Source organism: Ciconia boyciana, chromosome 14 (genome assembly GCF_034638445.1).
Source record: "Ciconia boyciana chromosome 14, ASM3463844v1, whole genome shotgun sequence".
In the NCBI taxonomy this organism is placed as follows: domain Eukaryota; kingdom Metazoa; phylum Chordata; class Aves; order Ciconiiformes; family Ciconiidae; genus Ciconia; species Ciconia boyciana.
Window position 1 is genome coordinate 17,520,783 of NC_132947.1, and position 27,806 is coordinate 17,548,588.

The following is a 27,806-nucleotide window of genomic DNA, read 5'->3' on the forward strand; positions in this document are numbered from 1 at the left end:
ACTGCTGTGTAAACCCATAGTGCACCTGTGTTGTGGATGGTGCGTGAGTACTGGTCTCATTGCTCGTAAAGACCCAGTGAAACTGGGAGAGATCCTGAAAAGGTTGACAAGAATGATCAAAGGTGTGAAATTAGTTCCTTGTAAAGAATGATAACTAGATCAAAACTCTTCAGGCTCAAAAAGCTATCTTTGAAGAGGATATAATGGAAGCATATATGACCCCATTATTCACTGTCTCTTCCGATAAAAAGACTAAGACCAACAAATGAAAGTAGCGGGTGGCAGGCTCAAAACAAAGTGAGATATTTATAAAGTGGGAGCAGGACATCCTCCTTTCTCTTTGGCGTTGAGGTTTTAATCTGTTGGAACAAATCCCTGGATTTAGGCTGCTTTATTCTGCAGTTAACACTTCATCAGAACGCTGTTCACAGGGCTTTGAAAGCTTAGCTCTAGAGCTCGGTTTGTAAGAGAAATCCTTTCGAATGTTGGAGTAAAGATATGACGCCTGGCAGGCTGAAACAGCCCCTCTGATAATTTTTCATTGGGCAAAATCAGTGTAACTTCTCAACAAAGTATTTTGGTGGAAATACCCAATAAAGTCAAATACTGTATGTACAGATCATAACATACAGCCTAGCTTTGTGTCTGGTATTTTGGAGTTGTTATTGGAGTATTAAAACTTCTGAGACAGCAAGAGCTAATGTATCCTCTTGGTCTGACAGTGAGTTGGGATGGTGGCATATTCTTACAGTTGTGGTAGGTAGTTTCAGCTTCACCTACTACAGAAATAATACAACAATAAAATACCAACCAGTGGCAGTAGTGTTAGTTTAGGATTGCTTCCCAGGATTTAGAAAAGGACAGACTGAAGGAGAAGGTTTTGGATTCATGGAAACTGGACATGGTTCCAATGTACACGTGCTATTTGTTTGTGGTTTATTACCTGTGGTTTGTTGTGCTCACATATTCACTGACAAAATTAATTTCTTGCCATTCTAGGCTGATTCAGATCACCTTGCTAAACATTTCTTTACTTAATTGTAAAGAGAGATATCACTTACCTAAACTCATACACTGCTCAGGTGAATTGTGCTTTGAGTTGTATTTCAGTTTGTCTGCTCCTGACCTAGAGAAGGGCTTCTGGTCACAAAAGCTTATTTCCAGCTAGTTAAGTAAAATATATTGCCTCAATCTGCAAATCTTTGAGCTATTCGGAGGTTGAAAGAGTAGGGAGAGGAGTGATGGGGTCTGTTGGTGTTGTCTAGATAACCCCTCCACTGTAACCGCTGTAACATGTGCTGGGCTGCAGTGTGAGCATGTGGCCTCCGGGACCTCGCTGATGTCTGCCTGGGGACACCTCGCTTCTGAGCAGGGTACAGCTGTGCCCGAGACTGAATCAGGCTCTTGAGATGGTGAGGGAATATTCTGTGGTAAGGTGGGTTATTATCATTTTACTTTTAAACTGTTACATATGATCCAGAGTAATTGGATTACTGGGGCTTAACTGATAACTTATGCTCTGTAGGTGCTCTTAGACCTCTCCACCATTCAGCTAAAACTGATTAGCTTAAATTGCTGTGGAGGAGGCTCAAAAGAGAATCTATACTTTGGTTCCATGATGGTGGCTTAAACTAATATGATATTCTTTACAATTGGGTTTGGCAACTGTTAGTGCCACAATTCACCTGACTTAATTACATCTTGCGGTATGACTACCCTTCTTCAGAACACTTTAAATCTCATTTGAGGGTTTTTTTAGAATTCATGGCTGTAGCATTGCAATACTGGACATGGGGTAGGTAAATATATCTGCCATTTTCCAAAAGGGTAAGGCAATGAATCTTGGAGAGGGAGGGGAAAAAAGTAATATTGGCGTGAATAAAATCAATCCAGAACTAACTAGGTGTCTTATTTTATTTCTGAGATGACTGTATCAGCAGTGTCTTTAAACTAAATTCTGCTTAAAAGTTAGTATGGGAGAAATGTGTATGTATGTAAACAGGAAGGAAATACTAAAACCAGGTGAAAATATTTGATAATTTCTCTTCAGGTGAGTGTTGGCAAGCTAGCCTGTCTTTAGAGAAGGTATTATCAACAGGCTTTTTTAGGGTTAGGGCTAGTGTTTTAACACTTGCTGTTTGCCTAAGGGCCTTGCATTGGGAAGGTCCTTCTCTGGACCACACACACTGACTTCTGGAAAGTTTGTGGCTGCTCAGAGCTGTTGAAATGGGCTCTCGGAAAGAGTTAGTCTTTGATTTAGCCTCCAGAGTGTGTTACTTGATACTATTTTTTGGTTTTGTCATGTTGGGATGAAAGAGTATTCTGTGTATAATAGGTAAAGATGTTCATAATTTTTTTTACTATCAGGGAGAGAGAGAGGCATCAAACTAGATTTCATGGGTAAGCCTGCCTTACCAGTTTTTCTGCAGCACAAAGCCTGAGAATAAATAACCTCTGTGTTTAGAAAGAACAGCAGCATTTCAGTGCACTGGGGAAGAAGCTTCTACAGGACCTGAAACAGACTGATGCTCGTCTGAAGTATGGATGTGGATGTACGAGCAAAGAGGAAGTCTCACTAGGTGCTATCCTTTTGCTGTTTCCTAGGCATTTGCTCTTGAACTGTATCAGACCAGACGTTGCACTACACAGGTCCTGTGCAGTTCTTCATGTGTTCTTACTATGGAAAGTATTGAATATTTTTCAGAGGCAGGGATCAATTTAATATTAAACCTGTTATTTTGACATATTTACATCTGCCCTGAAAACTCTACCAGGAGATGAATTTCTGCTCCATCTACGCCTTTAATGTGAAGTATCTGACTTGATTCCCTATTTATTATTAAACAGTTTTAGAAAGGGAATTTTTAAATAGTGTTGATGTGTGGCTGTAACAGTCTCTACTTTTGGATTTTCATTTTTCTTTTTATGCTGGTCTGTGATATTTTCAGGTTAAAAATCTCATTGTTTATACATCTACCTTCCACTTGCAGCAAGGGAAATTCCCATTGGATAAAAGGAAACAATTTTTGCAGTGAGAGTGGTGTGTAATGCTGGAGTCTACATCCTTAGAGATTTTCAAATCTGTAAGGCTCTGAGCACCTGGATCCAGCTTGGAGTACTCCTGCTTGGAGTAGGAGGTTGTGCTAGATGACCTCCAGAGATCCCTTCCAGCCTACGTTGTTCTGCGATTGCATTCAGATCCCGTAAATGGAAACCTTGCAATGCCTCTGTCATGCCATCTTCACCTGCAGAAGAGGCTGTGGACAGAGTTCTGAGAAACTTCCTCTTAGTAGTTCTTACTTGAGGAATTAGTTTTAGACTTTGGTGTAGTCAGCTTTATCCTTCGCTGTTGCCTTGGTGTGGTATGTCCTCCTTGTCTCATGCGGGTTTCTAGGGAATGAAATCAGGAATTACTCTGTTGTAACGCAGTCTTCCTAAATGTGGGGGGGTTAAACGTGAAACCTGTGTCATGATTCAGCTTCATTCGGAACTAGAGTATTGAAACTAAATCACTTGTATTGAGATCTACAGCTACTTTTGAAAGAAGTAAAATCTTTGTGTTTTAACATTTTCAGGGCTTTGTTTACAATAACTGCATGTCCTAGCTGGAGTGTCCATGGTATTGTTGTCCCAAATCTGGGTTCTTTACCCAGTGTGCAAGAAGCAGAAAAACACACAGAGTTGAGATATTTGTTTATTTCATGTCTGCGCAGAGATGGGTGCTAGGTGGTAACTCCACAAATCTAGCACACCCTCCTTGTGAAGTTACAATGTTTATATACTTTTACAAAACAAGGAAATGTTATACATTTTGCTACATACTTCTCTTAAAGTTGTGTTACCTTTTTATTCAACTACACGTGCTCACTAACTTGGGGGGGCAGCCAAACGTAGGTTTCTTTTCCTTAGGGGTGTGTATTTTAACATTATAATTGTATTAAAATCAGGATAGGTTACTTTTGGGTAGTTTGCTTCAGCGACTGGTGGATTAGCAGATGCTTCCCTTATCTTAGATTTACAATGTTGACTCTTCAGGGTTGCTGTATTAGCTTTTACTCGCTCCCTATCATTTCCTTGCATTCTTTCTCAATCCTCCTTCGGTCATTTGTCATCAGTATCATGGATTTCCACTCTAAGATACGTACTATGAAGCTCTCTTAAACTTGTGAATGTTTTGGCTGTATTCCAAGTATATGAAACGGAATTTCACTTAATGGGAATCACCTTAACTTACACTATTGTTTCTTAATGGAAACTAAACTCTGAGTTGGTCTACACCATGGACTTTGGTTTGGAGAAGTTTGGGTGAGGAACAGAAGAAAAGATGACTTTTACCTGATATTGTAGAAAAAATTATGGAGATTCAACCTACCTTTGTTCTTTTCTTGGTAGAAGTTGTTTACCTAGTCCAGTTTACTCACTAGATAGCTTTGACTTCTAACTTTGACCACACAGATTTTAATGTGAATCAGTGCGGGGATGAATGGGGAAAGGGAGGAGAAGAAGGATGGAGAAAAAGGGAAGAAGTTCTTTCCTGCCTAAAATGCCAATGGGGCTTGGATGTGGAGGGACAAGATCTCACCAGGGCAGGAAGCACCTTCAAGAGGATGTGTCTGTCAGACTTTGGCAGATCTCAGGCACTAATGGCCAGGGCTTTTGAAGGAAGATCTAAACTTGCAAGCATCCAGAGCCAAGAACAGCCACTGGAATCTGTGGAGAGCAAACTGAGTTTGGGTGCACATGGCACCTGGTAATTAGGTCCGAGATTCCTCCTTAGGCCTTATCTTTGGGAAGGCATATTTGGTACAGAGTGCCATCCTCCTTTAGTCTCCAGCTACTTTCAGAAAGGCTAAAAGTATTTAATTCCTATAACTATTCCAATAATTCCTAATTTGATGAAAAACATCACTTTCCTTCCAAAGATATTTTAGGTACCTATTTTATATGTAGTTTAATAATTGACTTCAAACAGAAGTCATTCTTATGAATAGTGATTTGAAATCAGTTACTGATGGCTAGGAATGAGACCCTAGAGACTTCCATGAGGCTGTGCTGAGGTTGTTAAACGCTGCTCCTTGGGCCTGTCAAGGGTGACAAGTTACTCGAGCAGCCACTAGTGGCAACGATCAACAGAGCTCAGGCCCATCATCAGAAGGAACTCCTTTTTTTATTTTGGGTAAAATGCCACTTGGTCATAAGAGTTTATGAAACAGCAGCGGATGGTTCCCCTGTGCCTGCTTCTATGCTCAGCTGGGACCTGGGCTGCTCAGAGCTGTGCAGCCACGTCAAGCAGGGGCATCTGAGGCAGACTCTGAGCCCATTCTGCTGCTGAAACCTCAGGAGCAACTGATGTCATTCCTGAAGCAGTTAATGCATTTTGCAGGAAAATAATTTTTCTTTCTTTGTTCTTTGTTGCCTGATAGAATGACCAACACTGAGGAAACCCACATGAATGCATTATTTCTAGGCAGCTGCCACCCAGATTCAGGCATCCGTTTATCTCTCTCACCTCTGCATTTCACCCTGAGGTGACTTAATCTGGTGATAGGGAGGGACTTGGCTGTCCAAAAACTGCCATCTTACTGTATATGGTTGGGGGTGTTACAGGGTGGTGGCTCCCTGCTCAGGTGATGCTGTTTCAGAATTGAAGAGTAACTGGCCAAATCCAGGCCCAGTCAAAAACAATTTGGTGCTGGTGGGCAGGTAATTCTGCAGTTTCCTTGCAGGCTGAGCACCCCAGGCTGTGCCGAGGAGCTTCTCGGCTATTTTCTTGTTTCAGCTTGTAGAGAAATGCATGGTAAGAGCTTCACGTAATGTGTTAGATAAAGACAGGCATAAGAGGGACGCTGTTTGGCCTGCCCAGCAGTGCATCTGGTCATCCAGTTCTCCAGCAGTGGCAGTGGGGGAAGCTATTTAGGGAGAGGCTGTGAGCTGGGCAGCTTTCTGCTGCTTTTCCCCATTGCTCTCCCAGGATCCACAAAGGTTGGACTATGGATACTGGAGGATATATCCATTTTATTATTTTTTCCCTGTCTAGTGTCTGTTTATGAACCTGTTCTCCTGAATGTATCAAACAATTTTTTTTAATCTCCTGAAATTATTTACCTCCAAAACCTTGAATATTTGAGCTCTATTAATAGTTCTCCTGGATGGTGGGTCGTATCCCCCTTTCTTTTCTCCTCACTCCCATCATCGCACTGGCTCCATTGCTCCTGTGATCACAGAGTGAGCTGCTTCAACTCACTAAAACAGCAGAAAGCAAACCTGTGCCTTAGGAAAAACATGCGCCACCCCCAAGTTTTACAAATACAGCAGAAATAAAAATGTGGTTTTAAATTAAACTCTTCAATGAGTTTAACTTTCAAACATTTTCACAAGGAGTGAACTGCCTGATGTATCTGTGGATAGCTCTAACTCCTGCGCTCTGTCTGCACCACAAAACATGCTGGTGTGGGATTTTCCTGGCGGCTTTGAAAGTGATGGCTGATGTCAGGTATTCGCTGGGTGACTGCGATGGCTCTGCCACTCCACAGTGCCCCTTGTACATCGCAGTGGTCGGGTGACCTCATCTGCTCTGTAGCTGGCTTCCTGGTTGTGACATGTTTGAGTAACATAGTCAGCAAGTGAACAAGTAACACAGACTATCGGTTTGAACATCCTTTGCCAAGGGACCATTCAAATTCTTTCTTTTAGACCTCTTAGCTTCCCATTTAGATTTGGTTTGCTGTGCTTTATGGGATTTCCTGTTTTGCTCATCTGGACAAAGTTTTCACTTCTTTTAAATTCCAGCCGTTCCCAGGATAGCCTCCTTAAACTTCCTATTGAGTCATGCAGGGTTTGTATATAAGGTGTCTCTGTCTTTGTGCTTGCATAGTGGCGCACAGATTACCCGAGCTTCCCATAACAGCACTTTTAACAGTCTCCAGGGTCCTTGTAGGATTCCTTCTTTTTGTTGCTTTTTCTATTCTTTTATTTTGTTTTGACAAGTTGCCTCATTTTTTATATAGTTTCTTTTCTTGAAATTGAGTGTCTATGAGCCAGATTTGCTGACTTTCTGTCACACTACAGCATTTAGCCTAATTGTATTGTTTCCTGTTGAAAAGCAGATCTTCCACTAGTATCCTTCAAAGGATCATTCCAGTGTAACCTATTCCACAGGATAATGTTTCCTAAAAGAGCAACTGTAACAGGCCTTGCTTCAGTTTGCTTCTGAGAAACAGGTCACTTGGAGCCCTTGTGTGCCCACTCTCACTTGAGGGAAGGGCCAGGGTCTGACACAAGTACATCCTGGTGACCTCTGTGCAGTTAACGTCTCAGTACCTGGGCAGATATACCTTGCAGGGAGCTGGTAGCCCCGGGCACGCTGAGCAAACTCAATTTACGGCTGAGGCAGTTGGCATTTTCCATCCTATGTCTCTGTTGTATTCATGCAGGTGTTTACAAACTGCTCCCCTTACTCATAAGGGAGGATGCTCACAATGGCTGGAAAAAGACGTGGTCAGTTGCTGCATCCCATATCTGTTTCCACCTTCTCTGAAATAAGACATTATTACCTGTATTATAAAAGGCCTTCTATCCACTTCAGAAACTTACAACATGAATGCCCATGCTGCTGCGTACTAGATGTTAATTTATAGCCCTAGTTACTTGTATCCAGGGAGCACCATGAAGACTGTAGTTAGTTAGCTATTTGTATATTTGCCTACTCTGTATGTTGTACATGATCCTCAACATAGACTGCAGAATTTGGAGCTGACTCCAGAGCTCATTATGTGTCTGGTCTTCATTATGTGAGCCGGTCCTGATGCTCATGTGATAGTCTGATAGGCTCATTCAGTTCACTAAAACAGCAGAAAGCTAGCCTGGCAAAAATCAGCATTAAATCTGCTCACATTGCAGTCAGGCATCCCAGACACTGCTTAAGGCAGGGTTTGGGTCACAGGTGCAAGGGGATGGAGTAGCAGGGCAGAGAAGAGAGCTGGAGGATCTGATGTTCCTTTTCAGAGACTGTGAGGTAAAACTTTAGTTCCTTTGTATCCTGAAATAATACCCTACAACAAGGCAATTCAGATTAGCAAACTGAGTTCTGTCTTATATTCTGTATATGCTTTATCTAAATGTATTAGATTTAGCAATTCTTGAAGCTAAGTGCAGGCCCCTGCATATCATCTGGCAGTGTCGTGAGCACATACTTTATCCACTCTGTGATTCAACTGAAGAGCTAACACTGCCAAAAAACCTGCTTTCTTACAATCAAATCTCAAAGCAAGGTCTTTATACTTGACAGATTTAGAAAAAAGGTGGTACACAAGGAGCTGAAGGAGCCTTTTCCTCAGTCAGTTCACTGATCCAAGTGAAAACTAGTCCTGGAAAAAACAATTGAGGAGGCAGTAAGCAGATTTGACTTGCCACGTTACTGCATAATCATCAGCCTGGTACAAGGGAAGGAGAGGAAGGAATTTCTGGCTGGCATAGGGAGGGTGGGCAGGAGCATCCCTTTTGGCAACAACCCACAATTATATTAAATGAATAATGAAATTACACCCTGAATTGATTCTGAGTTGCCCTATATCCGTTACTGGCTTTAACTATGTTAATTTGAGTTGCCTCTCCTGCGCTGTCCAGCTGCCTGAGAAGGGGCATAAAATTCAGCCTGACACACACAAGGATGTTTTCTGCTTGGAAGTTAATTCACAGACTGGAAATGATGGAAGTGACAGCAGTACAGCAGTTGTGATGGTTTTGAAGTAATGGTGCTGATACTTGAGAAGAGATTGTCCTTCAGATGATGCCGGATGGGCAACAAGCCAAACGGAAAGAGCTTGTTCTGGGAAGCTCCAAGGAGCAGTGCTACATGGGTAAGGGAAAGATGCATTTAATTAATGAGGAAGAAGGGGAAAAAGCACATAATAAAAATCTAATTTTAGCAATTTGTTTTTCATACAATGTATGTGTTCTTAAAATTTATGTCAATCTTGTGAATGTCCCTTTTGCCAGCAGCCTGCAGTTAGAGCAGATTAAAATAGTGAAACTGCATCCTGAGGGTTAAATCTGTCTTCTGTGTACATCTGTATTCTTATATTCAATAGACATAATTATTTAATACTAAACAATATGTATTTGCTCTGATAAAACTTAAAAGGTCTCTCCCATGTCTCATGGATAACTTGGAATTGGAGATGTTGAAATGTTTGATCAGCTTTTGACTGCAAGTATACTATTCTCTGATGGCCAAAATCCATTTATTCAAGTTTGAATGAAGTAAGAAGAAAAGGTTGGTTATGCTCTGTGAAGGCCTTAGGAGAAGGGATTTAGATGTATATACATATACAGCACAATGAAAAAGTGTTAGTTACCTGAATGAACTGATACCAGAAGCAGTTGTGTTGTCTTAGCTGCTGAGGAGGAGAACATATTCATTCTTCCTGAGCTTTGCACATGTCTGTGATGATTTCTGTACCCACATTAAGCTAGGTTTATCCAGGCTGCACTATATTACACTGCACATGCCAAGAGATGTGCCCAAAACTACTTGGTGCAATTCCTTCACTGCTGAATATATCTTATGACATCAGTTTTAGGTTGTACAATTTATATATATGAGTGAACACAAAGAGTTTAAGGTAGTTTTATTTTTAAAATGAAAGTGACTCTACAAACTTTTCTTATGCATTTGATCTGAATATTTTCTTCCATCCCGATAGCACCTCACACAAATGAGTTAAAAAAGATCAATCACAATTGCATTACAAAATATGAAAACTGAGGTCTGACTAAATGTTTGTTTAGCTATACCATAACTTAAGTGGTGGTTCCTCCCACACAGCAAGAAGGCTCAGTTGGGTGTAAAGGCTATATTTATCAATGCAATTTAATGTTCAGTAGCCAGTGAAAATGCAAATTTTTCAATAAGATAAATAAAATGCAAAATCAGCGTTAAATTTCAGTAAATTGAAATGTGCTGCTTGATGATAAAAATCATTGTTAAAATCTCATTTAAACAGGTTTCCAATCCATCTTGCTCTGGAATGCTTTATTTTGCTCAATGGGATACATGGTCACATTTGATTAATTTTTTCACTTAAAATGTAAAAATGCACAGTCAATTAGTAGGAAGAATAGTTGAAACAAAGCAGAAACAAGCTTGAAAATAAAACTGCAAAGGGACCTGAAGGATCTGGTGGAAAGCAGCCAGATTTAATCATAAGCTGCTTAAGAGTAAGGTGCTGCCAAAGAGACCGATTTCCCCACTTGCCTTGTGTCAGATCAGAGCCTGTGTGCACGCAGAGCAATTGAGTTCAGCTACCCATACTGCCTCTATGTGGGTGAGAGCTTGAAGGTGTTGTCGCAGGACAGATAGAGGAGATGGCGTGGGGAGAAGTTGCGGTGAATGCAGTGATGGTAGACAGTGCTGATGAAGAAGCTATGAATGTTTCGGTTGGGGCAAACGTCCAACTGGAGCCTTCTAGAGCCCTCACCCATACCTGGGTGGGACCTCCTGAACTACGGGGGTTGCAGAAGCAGGTGGCTCAATAGAGGAGAAAGCATCTTTGAACAGAACCATTTGAGCATGTCCTTCACCATAAAACTGATAAAAACAGCTCTGTGGTTTAGTTTGAGCTGTGTGAGCTGCTGACACTGCATAATGCAGGTATTGCTTTAGAGTGGTGCCACTGGGCAGGAAAGGGTCGTGGAAAAATCATGTGAATAACATGATTATACATTGATAATAATAGCCACTGCTTATTTCATTTGCAGTGGGGAGAACAGCTTACAAGGGAAGTGCTGCAAAGCTATTTGAAAGAGATACCATGACCAGAAAAGGCTCTTTGGGAGACAATAATTTGCATCATTTTCATAGGAGAAATTTCTCATTCCAGTTTATATCCTGGATATCACCACTCTAAAAATTCTTGGACTATACTGTACAGGGGAGCTCAGCGTGGTTCAGTGTTTTCATGGGCAGTGGTCCAAGTAACCCAACACAATTTGAAGACTTTTACATTTTTCTTGGATACTGGCTTCATCAGCTCTATAGTTGATGCCTGTTAATTCAAATGGTGACTAAGGATGACGTCCTGCTAGCTGAGCTCAGTTACGCACATGGCAGCATGATGCTTCTTGTAATTAGAATTGGATTCTTTCTCCAAAATTAATGGAAAGCTAGGCACGGACATTTACCTTACATTGTTAAATGTAGGTCTCATTTAAACTCCTTAGAAAGTATACTTAGCAACTGGCATTTCTGTCCTGGGTGAGGCCCAGATTTAAAGGAGGTAAAAGCATGCTGTGTTATGAAGCTGCTGTCACTCGTGTGCAGTAGCTGGCACTGTGCTGGTTAAGCAGAACGTAATTTCTCTCTGCAGGCTGGCAGTTTGTCTTGGAGGTGGAGCGCCATGTGGTGCATTCCCAAAAAAGCTGGAACACAGAGTGAGTAACCTAGGAAAATATTGTGAAACTGAATTTGGACCCTTTGCCTCTTTTGCTGGAAGTTTACCATGTCAGCCAGCATTTCAGGGTAAGAAAACAGAGTAGCCTATGCAGGTGGTTAGGAAGCACACTGCTGTCAAGAGGCTTGCAAAGGACTGAGGAGCAACATAACGGGAATGCCCAAGGGTCTCAAAGGCCATAAATGAAACTTATTTTACTTAAGATCTATATGCCAAGACTGCAGTCTGCCCAACCAGGCTGAGGAGCCTCGTCAGGCGGTTTGTCTTCCAGTGTGTGTGAGAGAGAAGCAAAAAAGACACAGGAAGTGGGAATCCCCTTATGTAGAAAGGAAGAAGCTGCAGTGAAAAGCTACGCAACACACAAGGCTGAATAAATGCCTGAGCTGCAAACCTGAGGACTGTAGGTTCTTGCACTGGCTGCAAATTCTGGGTTTGTCCCTGTCTTCCTTTGCACACCCTGGAGCAGCATTTCTTCTTTCCATCTTGTAAGAAGTGGGTAGCTGTGTCAGAGAGCAGTTCTTGGAAACCTAACCCAGATCGTCATAACTGTAAGTGTAGTCAGTCCCTAGAGAGGAGGCTTCTTCAGCTGGCCTCTGCTAGGCTGAAAAACAAGTAAGCATATATTTAGGTACATTTAATGCCATGTTCTGGAGCATAGCTTGATAACTGTCTTGTGTAATTTTGCCTCAATGTGGTTAACATACAAAGCAGGAGTATAACGGGCTATGGAGTTAACGAATTAGAAGCTGTAGTCTAGTTAATGTACAAGTCAAGAGATGAATGAACAAGAATTTTCAGCCTCTGAATACAAGATTTCGTTGCACTGAGTTCCTAAACGGCATGGAGTGATTGCACCTCTGTAATAGAATATTCAAGGAGGTGCCCGGAGAGTTGGATTCAAGATCCAACTCTTGCAGCTTGTAACCCTGTGGGGAGCGGTACTGCTAGAACTTCACCAAATAGAAACCGGAGCCCAAGTACCCACAGGCAGTGCAGTTTACACTGCTGGCTCTGTGGCTGCAGGTCTGTAGTACTCATGCTCTTGACTTACTGAACTTACTTTAACACAACTTCTTTCTTTGTCTATCGAAATTATGTAAACAGAGCACCCTTGTCTTGGAGTAAGCATGTGAGCACATATTTCAGATCTTATTTACAGGTAGATGGTTTCTTTCTGAGGCTCACCTGCCTTGGTTTTTTGCAGCCTTCTGTGTCTTACCCTGATTTCTAGTCTCTGTGCTAATGATTCACCAAATGTCTTTCCTTGATTCTTACTGGTTTTCAAAGAGCATAGAGTCTACTCCAGCCTTCAGGAAGCCTTTGGAAAGGGATGGAAGGTTTAAATTGGGGTGTTTGAGTGTATTTATAGTCATATATAAATTGAGGCAAGAGAAATACTTGCAAAGCAGGTGGTACTGGGACATTTATAGAAAAATGTATGATTTATACACAGATCATTCCAGGCAAACCTTTTGCTTTGCCTGTAGCCTGTCTTCTACAGAGCTCTTCTGTGTGCTATGAATATTTATGCTGCTTTGTTGTGGTATTTTAAACTTGCTTTCAGCTTATGAAATGACATGTTTGTTTCCTTAAATAACAGGAGAAGTGGAGGGAGAGAATTGATTGTTTCCTGGGCAGACGTGTCTGCAGATCTTTTACAAGGAGTCTTTAACATGGTTGGCCCAGAGGATGGCCCAGGTCACCAATACCTCACCCTTCCCTTTGCCTCTGCATTTGGAGATGTGCTTTACCAGGTCTCTCTACTACAAAGCATCTCTTTTGAGAAATTTTTTGGCCTTTTTTAGACAAATGTGCCCCTTTGCCATGTTTCAAACCAAAAGCCATGTTGCTGTTAGCATAGCAGGGTGCTCAGGTGAAGTTGTGGTGAATAATCATGTAGAGTGAGTCAGATCTCATGCTGTAATAACAAGTTACCCAGATTTGGTCCAGGGCAATCACATTCAGAGTGCTAAGACCTTGGGAAGAGAAAAGTGTGTGAATCTGCCTACAGACTATCCTCTGAACGGATTCAAATGCAGTCCTGAGGCTGTGACTCAGCCATTTTCTGGAGAGTTCAGAAGTGAGTGGATTGGGAAGAGTGGGTTCCACAATCTAAAAAATGCTGCTTGCAAGCAGTGATGGGGACCCCCTGTACCTTTTCCTTCGAGAAACCTTCAAAAAGCTTTGAGTTTCTAGGAAAGCAGAAAAAACTCAGATTTGCTGGATGAGCAGATTAGAATGAAAAGGTTTAGAAAAGAAATCCACCATCTGGCTGTTTGTGGCTGTGCAGACTTAATCTTTCTGTCCGATTTTGCTCTCAGATCAGCAATTTTCAGTGGCTTCCTGGCTCACGTCAGCATTCGGTCCCCTCTGGCCCCTTCAGAGGTCCTGCTCTTGCTCCTGCAGCCTGGGTGAGAGTCTCCTTCAAGCCAAGGAGGTCTCCCAGGATGACTGTGCTGCAGATTCATTGCAGAGCTTCCTGCTCTTCCTACATGCTCCCCTACAGAAGTTTTCCCAGCTACATGAGCCCAGTTGGTGTTAAGGAAGGTGGTCTCTTCTCTCTCAAGGAAATTTCACCTAATTCTAAGCACAGCATCCAAAACAGCAGCCTTTCTTGTTGCTGCCCAGCTTGTTTTAACAAAGGAGCAACACTTAGTGCAGGTATAACACAGCAGTTTGTTGCAGTTTGTTGCCTTAGCCCCTGGAGAACCCCCTTCCCCTGAAACAGTATTTGGAGCAATAGTGGACCAGGAAGACAAGCATCAGATTAATTTCTGAGTGACGTTGTTTGTGTGCACTGTAGTTGCATTCAGAGACCAAGTATGAAATCGAGGTGGTTGAGATAAAAGCATTTGATAATCCTTGGTTTGAACACCTACGTAGTTTTTTATTATTCTCATATAACAAATTGTTAACAAAGTAGTGCATAGGATTTACAAAATGTGTCTGTCTCCCTCTCTCTAGACTTTACACACTTTGTGGTCTGGCATGCTTGTATCAGCAGCAAACGATGTCCCCAGGCGGGTTTATACAGGATGCATCCCAAGGCTCTCTGGGAGTTACTGCTCTTTGTAGAGCTCAGGGGAAACTAGGAGGAACATCTGCAAAGTGTTAGCAAAAGTATCTTTGAGCAATGTAATGCAGAGCTATTGGCACTCTGGGTTGTTCTTTGGTCAGTCAAAGCTCAGTAGAGAGTGATTATTAGATACCCTGCTTCACTGTAGACTCTGGTTTAGGCAAAAATGCTAGGTGTGAGCCTAAGACTCATGAACCACAAAATAAGCGTAACTTACCTCTCCCTTGTGTATAAAAACCCACAGAGAAAAGTGGCTGGTGTGTGCATAGTTTTTTAATCCCTTTGAGTAGAGTGGACAACTTCTTGGTCTCTTGGGTGACCCCAAGAATAAGCATCACCTTCCTGCCTGCCATCAGGTCCAGTGGGTGTCTTCTCAAAGGAACATAAGAGAGGAATAAGCTCTCCAGATAATAAGGTGGTTGTTCTAGTACTGTCTGTCACCTGCTGTGGATAAACTTTGTGAGGCTTGTTTGAAACTCCTTTGGTGTCTGTAACCTTGTGGGATGCTGTTTTGGAGAGAACCTGGTAGATGTTGAGCTATTAATCAGTCCCAGTGTATACGGAAGTTGTAATTCCTTAGTAGAAAATACTTTTTGGTCTCCATAACGCCTTATCAGAATTACAGTAATTACCTCTTCCTCTGGGGCTTACAGTGCATTATATAATGACTCCTACCGCTCTTATGAATAAAAATTCATCATGGGGCAAGGGGGGTGTTACCTATAAATTAGCTGGTTTCTTGGAACTCTCACAACTGATGTGTTTTGCAGCAAAAAAATCTGAAAAAGAAGAATAATTTCAAGTTTCCCAAAGGAGCTAAAAAAGAGGGGAGTTGCTATGGCTGATTTTCAGAGGGAAAAGGCATTATGATTTGTTTTGTGACAGACTGCCTTCAGCCACACCAGTGTTAGTCCTGGCACAAAGTGGGATGACAGGAGTGTGCAGCTTTGCACAGCGTTTGGGGTGAGGAGAACCCCTCCTTCCTGGGGCAGTGCATGTATGTGTGGAATTAAGGTGGCTGGAGAAGCACAGTTGCAGTACCCTTTTTCCACTTTTTTTTCTTCTGTGGTTAGCAGCAGAATATTATCTTGGACAAATAATTTGATTTGTGACAGTATTTGAGAGTCTTTTTCTAGCACAGTCGGCTAACGCCCAGGAAGCCCACCACATGCCTATTCCTGTCCCTACTTATGTCCATTACTTCTTTTATTTAATCTACTGTAATATGTATAGTGTTCCTGAACAACCAAATAACCTGCACCATCAGGCATGATCATCTCCTATTGCCAGAGCACTCTTCAAATTGCTACAACTGCCTGCTCTGGAAATTCTCCTGTCTAGAAACACAGGTAGAGCCTCTAGAATAAAAATTTAAATCCCTGGTAAACTCTGCCGTATTTTTCCTCCATCCTCGTTGTTGTATTTATGCTAGAAGATTTCTTCCCTGACTCTGTGGCAGCAGTGATTTCCCATAGATGTATGGCAACCTCACATACTTTTAAGATTTTTTTCTTTCCTTTGATGACTCTGCACCACCTGATGGAGAATGATTGTTTGGGCTGCACAATTAACAGTGTTACCCTGCACGTGTTCGACTGGACCAGGACTATCTGGGGGCCATTTTTATATCCCACCTCATAAAACAAGGGCTGCCTTGGGTTCTGGGCTGTCTTATGTTCTGCCAACAAGGTACTTGGATCTCCACACCTCTCTCTCCCATGTGCAAATGCAGTGTTGGCTGCATGTCTCATGGGTTACAGGCACAGCCCTGTCTCTAGTGGCTGGATGCTGTGGTTAAGGTGTGTCAGGCATGGCAGTGAGATGTCTGTACTCCCCCATACTGAACACAGTTTTTTAGTCTGCTGACCCAGTCATTTCCAGTTCATTTCCAGGCAGACTATGGCTGAAGTACCAGCAATGCATGGAAGTGAATCCAGACTTTCTGAGTAGAAAGGCCTGAGCTTTCAGGGACAGCTTTCAATAGGCAAGGCAATGCGCAGGGTAAGGAGTAACATAACTAACACACTCAGTGCAAGCATGGCTGTTTGCCTTCTGCAGTTACAGGTGCTTTGTGTTGCACCAAGAACCAGCTTCTTTCAGACTTTCAGGCTTCAGTTTGGGCGTATGTATACGCCCATGTCTAATGAAAGATCTTAAAGCTTTCTTTGGCTAGCATCTCTTGTAATACTGTTTCTAACAATATGCTTTTGTTTCAGAATCACCCACTTGCTGCTCTGAGGGTTAATTGGCTCCACTTACAGCACCATGGATGAACTGCAGGATGTTCAGTTGACAGAGATCAAACCGCTCCTGAATGATAAGGTAATGCTAGCTGCTCCTTTGCTCTCACAGGTGTACTCTGGCTGACTTTATGTCTGGCAAGGAGCTCTGAATACCAGAATCTGTTTACAGCTTGAAGTACCTTAAGTACTGAAAAACAGTAAACAGTAAATGCTTCCCTACTCTGATAATCCACCACCACATAACTCTTCCAAAGTCTCAGGGACAGACAGACCACCACAGTTCAGGTGAGTTTGGAGTCCCGGCCAAACAGTATGTCATGCCTGAACTAAGGATTTACAAAGGCAGGGCAGAAATTGGAAAGGTGATACCATTCCTGACCTGGTGAAGCTGTAGAACCCTAATAAGTTCATGCTTGGTAGAGAAACCTTGGATCGTATCCCATTTTCTTTTTTTTACTTTTTTGTTTAAAATCTTTTGTCTTCAATTACCCTTTTATGTTTTGACCCCCAAAACAACCCTGTCTCCCTGGATTTAGTAATGGAGAGCCACTTCCTTTTAATATCTGCAGAGCCTAGCTAGAGCAGTCCAGATTCATGCAATACTGAAACTTTGGAAAATCATTGTATTGCAGCAGCTGTTTAAGGCTTTCACTCTGTCTTCTGTGGGCTGGAGGAGAGCCATCTGGGCTTTGAGAAGGCCGTAGCCTCACTGGATTCTGCCACGAACTGTTGCTCTGAGTGCCTAAGTCATTTGTGGCCATCCCAACAAGATCTAGAATCTTGCATCTGCAAATTGTGATTATGAGCAACGTGGTTTGGTCACTTTTGATACCTAACAGCCGAGTTTGATGGTATGTGAAGCAGTTCCCAAAGCTTTGCTGCTCTGAAATTCTGCTATGTTTTAGTCTGTGCTGCTTAGTTTTTGCTAATTTCTGCAGTGTGCTAGCATATCTGTTTAGTATCTGTAAAATCTAAAAATTAATCTGAAATCTGCAGTCCAGCTGCCTATTCTTACAGTCTAGTGCTGACTACTAGGCTTCCACCATAGCTTAAACATAACTTTTAAAAATGTTTCCAGCAAGGGTGAGCCTTGGAAGAACAAAATCAGTGTAGATCAGCAGATAAAAGTATGGAGAGGCCTTGAAAACAGTTTATGGCTTCAAAATGAGAGATAAACGTTTACAGAAGACATGCTGCCTAAATGCAGGGCCCCAGCTCTTGCTCATGATTCTCCTAGGATTTTCCATGTTTGAGTTCAAGAGGGTAGATTTCCCTTGATTCAGTGGGCTGACCTAAGTAGGAGGTATGAAAGTGTTGTTCCCTTTATAAGTTTTCAGTCTCTCTGTCAAGTATGGCCTGACCAGTCCCATCAGGTCCATGCCACGGTGTCATCTGCACAGCCTTAGTCTCTTAGCTAATAGCTGGGACAGTTCTGGTTTAAATCCAGAGTGCTTACCTAACCAGCCCAGTGGTGTTAACCAGCATACAGAAGGGCACATACGAAGTGATACTTGGTTTCCTTGACTCAGTTTTGAAGTTTCAGGAAGTATATACTATGTCAGTAGGAAAAAATATGTAAGAGTGAGTCCAGAACCATCATCAGCACTGCGTGGAAGAGAAGTGTGCTGTGGCTCTCCTTTTTACACTTTAACAAAAGAAATGCCTCAGGGAGCTACCGTCTCTGAGGTCTGGCCCATATTAATGCTTTCAAGCTTGAAATAATACACATGTGCTTTTTAGACGTATGGAGCATATGGGTGTGGTGCCATAATGTGCTGGTTTGCACAGCATATCAGAGTCCAAAAGGTATTGAGCTGGCAGTTCACTAAGATTTTTACTGACCAACCCACTTTGGATGTCGGAGTTTGAGCCAGCATGCGTTAATGGCCAGAAATAGTACAGAAAAACTCTTAAGGTGCTAGTGGGTGAGTGCTCATGAACTCTTCAGATCCAAAGGCTGCTGTACAGAGAAAAGGAGCTCCGGTGTCTTAATATTCAAACTCTAAAACCAGTGGAACTGCCTGGGAGATGGAAATGGGTCATACTTTGTTCACTTGTCTCAACTGTAGGAAGTGCCACTGGGGACCACTGAGTCCTGGTTTTGTTTTGTCTCAAATCTAAGTCAGCAGAAAATTACAAGCCTGACTTTTGAAGAATACAAACAATCCTATGTTTGTGTGTAACTTAAGCCTAATGCAAGTGCAGGGAAGTAAAATACATTAGATTATACATGTTCACCTCATTCAGGCTCACTAAAATGCAGTGACTTTATACTGGGAAAGAAAATCAACTTCAAATGTTCCCATTTCATTGAAAGAGAAAAAAAGAGAGTACTGCCTGTAACCTGATCAGAAGACTTATCCCAATGACACTTTATTATTCTGGCTGGTCCATATTCTGGCACCTTTGACTCCTATTTATATAGCCTCAGTGAAAAGTTACTGAAATGCAACAGCATTAAATTCAGGAGATGGAATGGACATCCCTTAGCCTGGATTGGGTCATTCCAGCTAGTTCTTTGCCTTTGAGGTGCAGCCATCACACCTTCAGAGGACTGAGAAACATGCCTTAATCTTAGACTTTCTCAAGTTAAGATAATGAATAGATTAATGGTTTAAAGTCAGATTTTGGTGTGTTAAAACCAAGTATCCGGGAGTCAGGACGTGTCAGCACTAATGCTACTTGTGCATCGTGGTGTACCGTGATGACAAGCAACACAGCTGCAGACCTTTGTTCTTTGCTTTGTGTCGTTTCCTCCCTGCTCCCCACCTGGGGAATCTTGCTTTTCTCAGTACAAATTCAGATCAGCCTTTTCTTTACTTAGCATGCACCATCAAAATCCAGTGCTGGGTACAGAAGTTTCTCATTTCTTCATAGGCTTTTTTACAGTCCTTAATCACTGTGGCATTGGATGACTAAATTTACCTTCTTTACAACCTGGTAGATGAGAAGGCTCTACTTTCTGTGTTTAACAGAGTGGGGAAAGAGACATAGACAGAGTTGTCAGAAATCTCAACTAACTTCAGGATCTCAAACTGAAGTTAGTTTGAGAATAAGAAGGGGCTGCTTTTTATTTTCTTTTCCCCTATCCTGAGGATTTGGTGCTTTGTGCCACATCACATTCAGAACATTGACACAGTTCAATACTTAACACTAGGGGGATTCTTAAAGCAGATTTAGAAATATCTCAACTTAAATGTCTCAGACTGAAGAACATAGGTAGCAACCTGTGTTCTTGCTAATGCGGCAAGGCTTTGGGGGGAAGAAAACAGGGCCATTTGTTTACATGTGGAGAGGAGTTAGAGTGCTCAGCCAGAAGAAACGTTTGGGGTGTTTCTGTTGTGCATACATAGTCCTAGTTGTAATTTTAGCACTAAAGTGCTATGCCTAAAACACATAAGCTAGAATGCTGTCTCAAATGATTTGCTCAGCCTTTTGCAGCATTTGACAGCACTCAGTAGTGTAACCTACTCTGGTCAGAGCCAGAGTCTTATGAAGCATGTGGGCATATGGACAAGTTACTGCAGACCTTGCAGTATGCCAAATGTGTGCTGTGCTCACCTGTATGCATGGTGTCACCCTCTGGGAAAAGGCAGTTGTGAATTGCTCAGCCCGGTTCCCATGCACTCTGGTTTCAGTAGCTTACAGGTCACTATGATTGCTGTGGAATGATACCACGCACACAGCAGTTACTGCAGAGTACCTGACTGCATAGCTTGTTTTCTTGCGCTCATTACATGAGATTGTAGTGGTAGTCATTTCAAAACTTCTGCATTCAAATTGATAATGAGCACCACAACCAGACAAAACACAACCTCATAGCCAGCCTGACTTTGGTCAGGGTCCTTCCTATGTGCATCTGTCCCTGCTGGAATGCTCTTCACTCTCAGCTGTGCCCACAGGTACTCTCCTTAGTTGGCAGCCTTGGGACAGCCCCCAGCAAACTTGCTGTATAGTAATGGACAGAACTTGGATGGAGTTTTCTTGTATGGGCTTCACATTTCATTGCTGTCCTGACTTAAGTCAGGCTAGACTGTGCTGAAGCAGAGGTCCCTGAGGGGAACTTTCATGATGTTGTTGGGGGTGTTCTGGGGTACTGTGCTGAACTTTTTTTTTTTTTTCTTTTCTTTTCTTTCTTCTGTTTTTTGTTAACAGAATGCGGCTCGCAACTTCCAGGACTTCGACTGTCAGGTAAGACACGTGCAGGAGACAAGGATCTGCGGGCTTGCTCCCCGTGGCCCATCAGTAATGCTGAGAGAGAGAGATGAAAAAGCTCTGTATCTTAATTTTAACTCCTGTTAAGGTTTAATCAATAAGAACTTGAATATGTCCAGTTGGCAGAAATTGCCCTTCACCCTTTCATGCAGAGCACATTGTTCTGAGCTCTGAGGTGCAGACCTGGACTGCTCTGCTGAGGCTCCACAACATCTCACAGGATGGCTGGTCTCCTGAAAAGCAGTTTCTTTGAGACATGCAATATGCTGAAGAGCTGCAGCTCTGTCACATCCCATCTGGTTCACTGGCTAGGAAAGGAGGAGCCTGCATGCTCTGTCTATTTCTGTTGAGAGGAGATGGAAGTCACCAAGCTGCCCCAGATACAGCACCCCTGCTTTGCTGGGCCTGGGTCATGACAAAGCCATGGTCATTTTCTGGGAGGTTATTCACCTGACAGAGTAGTGCAGAGATGAGCCTGATCACTCTGGTTGCTATAGGAATAATCCTTTTAGAGGAGCGGTTGCACCACGAGCATCCAAGACAGTGGACACATTCTTTGTTAGGCGGAGCACAGCACTGAGGTTACACAGTGCATTTTGTAGAGCACAGGTTCATTTACTGTGCCGGATTACCTTGCTGACTTCCCACTCAGCATGCTGATACGCAGCCAGCAGCTTTTGTTTCTCTTCAGCTGCAGAAGGCTTCTGTGTCTGTAGTGTTCTGCTTAGCACAGGACAGGCTCTTGCCTGTATTACACCAGTGGTGTGGCCAAGAGGTAGAGCTGTCAACATCACACGATAGTTTTTAATAAAAGTCTGTTGATGTAGATGATTCCAGAAAACCTGCAAGCCTATGCAGAACAGGAATATAATAAATACAGTCCTAAGAAGATAGTTTGTATTTTTTCCATCTCTTGATAACAGACACTGAAAGTACACCCCATCTGGGCAGGCACATGTCACTGTACTGCTTTAGCTTGATTCATTGTGAGTTTTAGTGTTATCTTAAAGCCTGTAAGTATAAAAATTACTAATCTTAGCATGGTGTAACGTTAGCGTCTAGTCTTAGAAGCGACAACAGTGTTAGGCAATGATTTTTCTGTTCTACTAAAGGTAGATAATGTGTTTAAAACACTTCCCTGTACCATCTTGTCTCCGTCTGTCTTTCTGCATCTTCTCCAGCTCTGCCAGAGGTACGGTGTGCTCCCATGTTGGACGGGGAATGGGTAAAAATAGGTGCAATGCTTTTGAGTAAGAGCGTTAGGGAGTACAGGCACCGCCTATTGGGGCCTGTCTGCCATGATTGGAAAGAATATAAATGCAGTGCCTGAGAGTCTGAGTGCATTAGCCTTCACTGCAAATTCTCTAGTGACCCAACAAAGCTCTGGGTTCGCCTGTGCCCTGCCTGTCTGTGAACAGGCATGGTCTTCAGAGCCAGAACAGAGTGGGAAAGTAGGAAGAAGTCCCTGTAACAGAGCTGTGCATCACTGCTGCCTTTTCACTCTAAAGCCCCAAGGGCTTTCCCTCTACAAGCAAAGCCTCTTTGTGCCCTTCTGTAAAGGACACTCCAAATCTGAAGCTGTGCGAGCCCCCAAGAAACTGCTGCACTCCAAATCTGAAGCTGTGCGAGCCCCCAAGAAACTGCTGCAATACCGACTCGTGCTCAGCATGTCCCGGTGCCATTGTTGTCTCGGCTGCCTGTCTGCCCCAGGGCTGAGCTGCGGGAAGAGCTACCAAGCGGCCCACAGCCAGGGAGGGGGGCTCTTGGGAGCGCTGGGCCGGGGAAGGAGGTGCTTGTTGCTTCTCTGTGCTTTGATTTAGATCAGCAGTGAGCTGGTGGCCATGGCAACAGTTGGGCAGGAGACAAGATGTTCCTTCCAGGAGCCCTCTTGGTAATTCATTTAGAATATTTTTTTTTTTTAGCAAGAAGCTAACACAGTGTCTCTTGTGACTGTGAATGTTGTCCTAGCCTCACCTTCCTCCAGCATCAATCCCTACAAGGTGTGGTTTCAGGGCACACCTGGCTTGGCCCCCCATCCTACCTGGAAAGTACCCCCAAGGGCTGGATTAAGTCTGTGTTTGAAATCTATGAGAGAGGATAGATGGTGCATTGGGTCCTTGGATTTTCTGCCTCAGTTGCTAATACCAGGAACAGTGCTTAAAACTTGGAGGTTGAGCTCTTCTGCTGTCCTGTGAAAAATTACTGCTGCTTTTTAATCTGGCAAAGCATGTCTGGCTGCCACATTCAGGCCTCTCTGAAATTGGTGTGACTTTACTTACCAGTGTTTGAAAAGGGGAAATTCGAAGTGAAGACTTTTGCTAGGGCTTTTCAAAGGAAAGGAGATCCTGGTGTGTAAAGAGAGACTTAAAAGCACTTAGGCTGAGGGCGGGGGTTTAATTTGTCCAGAATTTCACAGGGAGGAATAGCCTTGGGGACAACCTCAATTTTACAAGAACAGTCACAAACTGGCCACAAATTCATGAAGGATGATAACTGGAAGATGGTTTCCAGTTACAGTGCAGTGAAGTTCTCGATCAGCTTCTGATAACAGTAACATCTGCAAGTGACCTGGTGGGTTTTAAGACAAAATTTATCCGGTTTGTGGGATGGATTGTATTATCTTATACAGGGTAGTGTTTGCAGTATGAGAACATGGCATCAGTGATGCAAGACCTGCATTTCAGACCTTTTTATTTTTCTAATACTCAAAAGCAAGCTGTTTTAAATGGAGATAAAGCTGTGGCTTTGCATGGGGCCAACCACTTCCTGGGCTGTGCTTGCAAGGCTGCAGCCAGCAGGGTAAGGGAAGGGGGTGCCCTCTGTCAGCACTGATGGCAACCCTGTTGACAGTGCAGGTCGAGTTTGAGTTCCGCAGTATAAGACACTGACATACTGGAGTGAGTCCTGTATTTCAGCCTGTGTTATTCTGTGCCCTCGGCCATGAGGTGATTTGCTGGAAGTCCATCCCAGCTCCCTCCAGGACTGACTGATGCCCCTGCAGAGCTCTGCCTTGATATCGCCAGAGCAGTAACACAGCTGGCCTCAGCGTTTGTTCATCCTGCGGTGCCTGTAGACCTTCTTCTGGCTGGAAGCTGGAGTTTCAAAATATTTTCTGCAGTTGATCCATGCTTATGACTGGGAGAAGTGTTTAGTTTAATCCCAGCTCACGAGCATGTCGTTAGCACTGTCACTGACTCAGAGTTGTGTAGCACCAGGCACACAGGCTAGGTACGCTGTTTTCTCTAAAGCTTTAGCATGTGTTACTTTTCAAGGTAATATGCCTATTTAAGGTTTGTAAGATTTTTTTTTCCCCTTTGGGGAAAATGGGTGATGCTGTTGTGAATTTCTATTAAATACCCGGTGTGTTTGGTTTTAGTTTTGAATAACTTGCCAAGATCAGATCCGGGCAAAGTCAACAGAGCAGGCATCCTCTTGTTTCTGAAATTTGTTACTCTGGGTTAATGTGGTATGAAAGAGCTTTTAGCTTTTCTGATACAGCTGACTTTCAGATACAGATGCCCTGGTTTTCTTAAACTGTTTATCTACAAGCAACCTCAATTAACCCCGACAAATAACAGATTGCCTGGGCATCAGTTGAAACAACCCCCACATAATCTGATAACCATTTGCAATGGAGATAAAAAGGAGAGCTAGCATGGTGGCTTAGGGGTCTTTATCAATATGAATCTAGGTTATTCTCAGAAATAAAATGTATAAACCTAAATCTGAGACCTACATTTTACTTGAAAGCTATGTGAACCTAATGAAATCTAGGTTTGGCTTCTTCTAATGTTCGTGGGCAGATGGTGGATTAAATGGTCTGGGTTGCTGATGGACAGATGGTGTGGTGACCTACACAGTTAATAGAGCTGTGTTTGTGCTTTTATTATCTGCAAACCCTCTTCAGCTGCTTTAAGAAGTAGGTGATTTGCTTTAAATACCAATGAAGGAATATGCTGATATATTTGTAAAACTGTCCAAATAAATCTGCTTTATGTTTCAGTCTGACATAAGCTAGCATTTGATCTGATCTGTAGCTAGTACTTCCCCTCTGCTGCCTCCCACCCACGTGAAGGGAGAGAAGTGTTTTGCTCTCCAGCACACACCATGCAGAAGAGGACCTGGGGTGTGGAGATGAGTCTGGGATTTGGCAGAGTATTTGCAGGAAGCTCACAAGGTATGGAAGAGGTGGGAATAACTAAGTCCAGGACATGCAGAGTTCAGCTGAAATGGAAAAGACAAGTCATGCATAAACCCATGGAGGAAAGAAATTGAAATTTCCCTGTGCAACAACTTGCTATGCATTGCTGGAATTAATTGAAAATGTAGAGTTACTCACTGTTGCCTGTGCTCAGAGTAAAACACAGCAAAATGCTTGAAGAGTTAACGACAGACCTCAATGAGGAATTTTTTGCCACTTTTTTCCACTGAAAGTATAACTTTTCAGTAAGCACATGTTTTTACTGATTCAATTTTGGAGAAGTTCTTCCGCAAGTATGTTTGTTTGAAGCTTTTTAATCTGCATTTTTAAAAGTTTGCTTATCCTTGCCCAATCTCTTTGCTTTATTTTTGCTTGCTGTGCAGCAGGAGATGGTATTCTGCTATTGAGAGGTTATTGAAATGTCCCATCATGTGCATTTGCTGATGTCATAGACATTGAATTGAAACTGTGTTCATTTTTTAATGAAATCATTAAAGCCAGCTTGTGATTGCTACACAGTGGTGTTGAATACAAGATGTTTTAAAGCATCTTCTGTTTATTATAACGAAATAACATGACATGTAAGCACTTTGAGGAAGGGTTTGCTTTCTCTGTATGAATAACAGGGGAGCTGTTCTCACCAGCATTGAAACATTTTGTCTAGGATATTGAGGACCATTGTTCTTCTGATTTGTACAATGAGTTCTTTTGTTTTCTTGTTCAAAGTGCTAGAGTGAAATTAATTACCACACAGAAGATGTTTTGATCTAGAAAGCAAGTTTTTTTAATGCCTGCTAAATTAGGAGCTGCCCCTAATCTTATTAAAACTAGTGTCACCACTAAACTACTGGTTGTGACTTCTGCTGACATCACAGCAACAAATACTGCAAAGCCAAAAATTATTAAAATGGAATTTTATTTTTGAATTTTTTTTTTCATTATTCTTATTTCTTGGGAAGCTCTTCCTCTGATTCCTCCTGTCACTGGCCTTCCATCTAAAAACTCTGTTTTCTTAAAACTGCAGTGTTGAGTTCTGGAAAGCTTTTGCTAGCTGGACTTGGGCTGAAACATGATTTTTATTTTTAAACATATGAGCACAGTGCTTCCACAGGGTTTACTTAAATGTTACTTTTGCTTTCTGTATGCTTGTGACAACAGTGTGCTAAAGAGGCTGATTATGCAGATGGGGTGTTTGAAGTTCCTGTGCTTTTTCTGCTCTTGTCAGTGAGTTCTTCCAGCAAAGCAAGTGTATGTGCTTTAGGTTGAGAAAGGGATTTGCCTCCTTCCTGCCTTCAGAAAAATGGATGGTGCCTTTCCACTAACAGTGACTGATCTGTTTCCATCCATTTCGTTATGCAACACCCATTAATGGTATTTCAGAGCAGCTAATGAGTAATTGCAATACTAGTTATAATTCAATGCAGTTAGACTCCGTTCTAGTTCCCAGGGACATTGAGGGTTTGGAGACACAGAACATGGCCCTGCTTTCTCCTCTTCAGGAGATTTTAAGATGTTCATGGTCTTCAGCAAGATACTGAAATGTAGTTTGGCACATCATGTCACCAGGTGGACTGTCCTGGGCTGGAAACAGGGCTCCTGGCCTATCTTCCAGGTTGCCTTTAGGGGTTAAGATGATCTGGGGTCTAGCAGTCACACAAAATATTTTTAGACTTGCCTGTGTGTTAGCATATTCAGATCTTCCTTGTGTAGGATTCAGGTTTACAAAGGCTGTGTGTCTGCAGGTTGTGGCACCTGGAGCCCACTGTCCAGGGGATGGAAGAGTGCTGGAGGCATCAACCTGTTGTTTGCAGCCCATGGGGAAGGCTGCAACCTGATACTCTACTGACTCAAAACAGCGGTGCAGAGTGCTGGGAAGAAACAACCCACTGCCAGACTTGTGCAGATGAGAGCTGATCTGCAAGTGGTTTAATTCACCCTGAACTGTTACAGATCTAGGCAGGTCCAATTTCCTACATTAGCTGGGAAAGGGGGGATTTACCCTCAGAGCAGGAGTAAGCAGCACCACGTATTCCTAAGTCTGTGCTGGATGCCTTGCTCATGACATTGGATACTTGACTGAAGTGCAAGAAGGTTGTGGCTTTAACTGCTTCTTGTACCACATGGGCAGGGCAGGAGACGCAGAAATACATCTTGCTCCATCTCCAACAGGTAGGTGTTGTCATTAATTGCTTATCTGTCTCAATATTGTGTGGTTGTAGGAGTTCGTGATTTCTGATTTGGGAGCACAAACCCAACCTGTCAGCTGTACTCCTGTTGCAGGTCACTTGACTTCAGTTCATTTGGCTGCAGAGCCAGTATCTGTTCTCTAGCAGAATCTGTGTTTTGGAGGCGACTTGCCATTTCTCTCTGGCTGACACAGAGCATTGGACAGGGTGACAGATACGCACTAGGTCTGTCCTTCAGCATCATGTGCCTTTGGAACAGGAACACACAAATGCTTGTTTGTATATACAACAGCAGGTTGGGGATAGCCTAGGAGCACCTTTGTCTCCTGATGCTTTTGTGTTTGGGTAACCAGATTACGCACATCGTTCTTCTGCTGCTCTTGATTCTCACCCAGCATTTCTCTAATTTAAGACTTAATCCAATTACCCAAAGTA

General features: G+C 42.7%; 1 protein-coding gene across 3 annotated transcripts in view; it reads left to right on the top strand.

The window, feature by feature from the left end:
• The window catches only part of NDRG3 (NDRG family member 3), a 67,011-nt gene that overhangs the window by 15,580 nt on the left and 23,625 nt on the right, over positions 1–27,806 (top strand). For 2 of the 3 annotated variants that reach the window (XM_072879153.1, XM_072879155.1), the window contains exons 2-3: positions 16,743–16,848; positions 20,925–20,960. In XM_072879153.1, the coding sequence (XP_072735254.1) occupies positions 16,792–16,848; positions 20,925–20,960 (93 nt within the window). In that variant the 5' untranslated portion in view covers positions 16,743–16,791. The remainder of the gene's footprint in view (positions 1–16,742; positions 16,849–20,924; positions 20,961–27,806) is intronic. The other variant, XM_072879154.1, reaches the window with a different exon arrangement.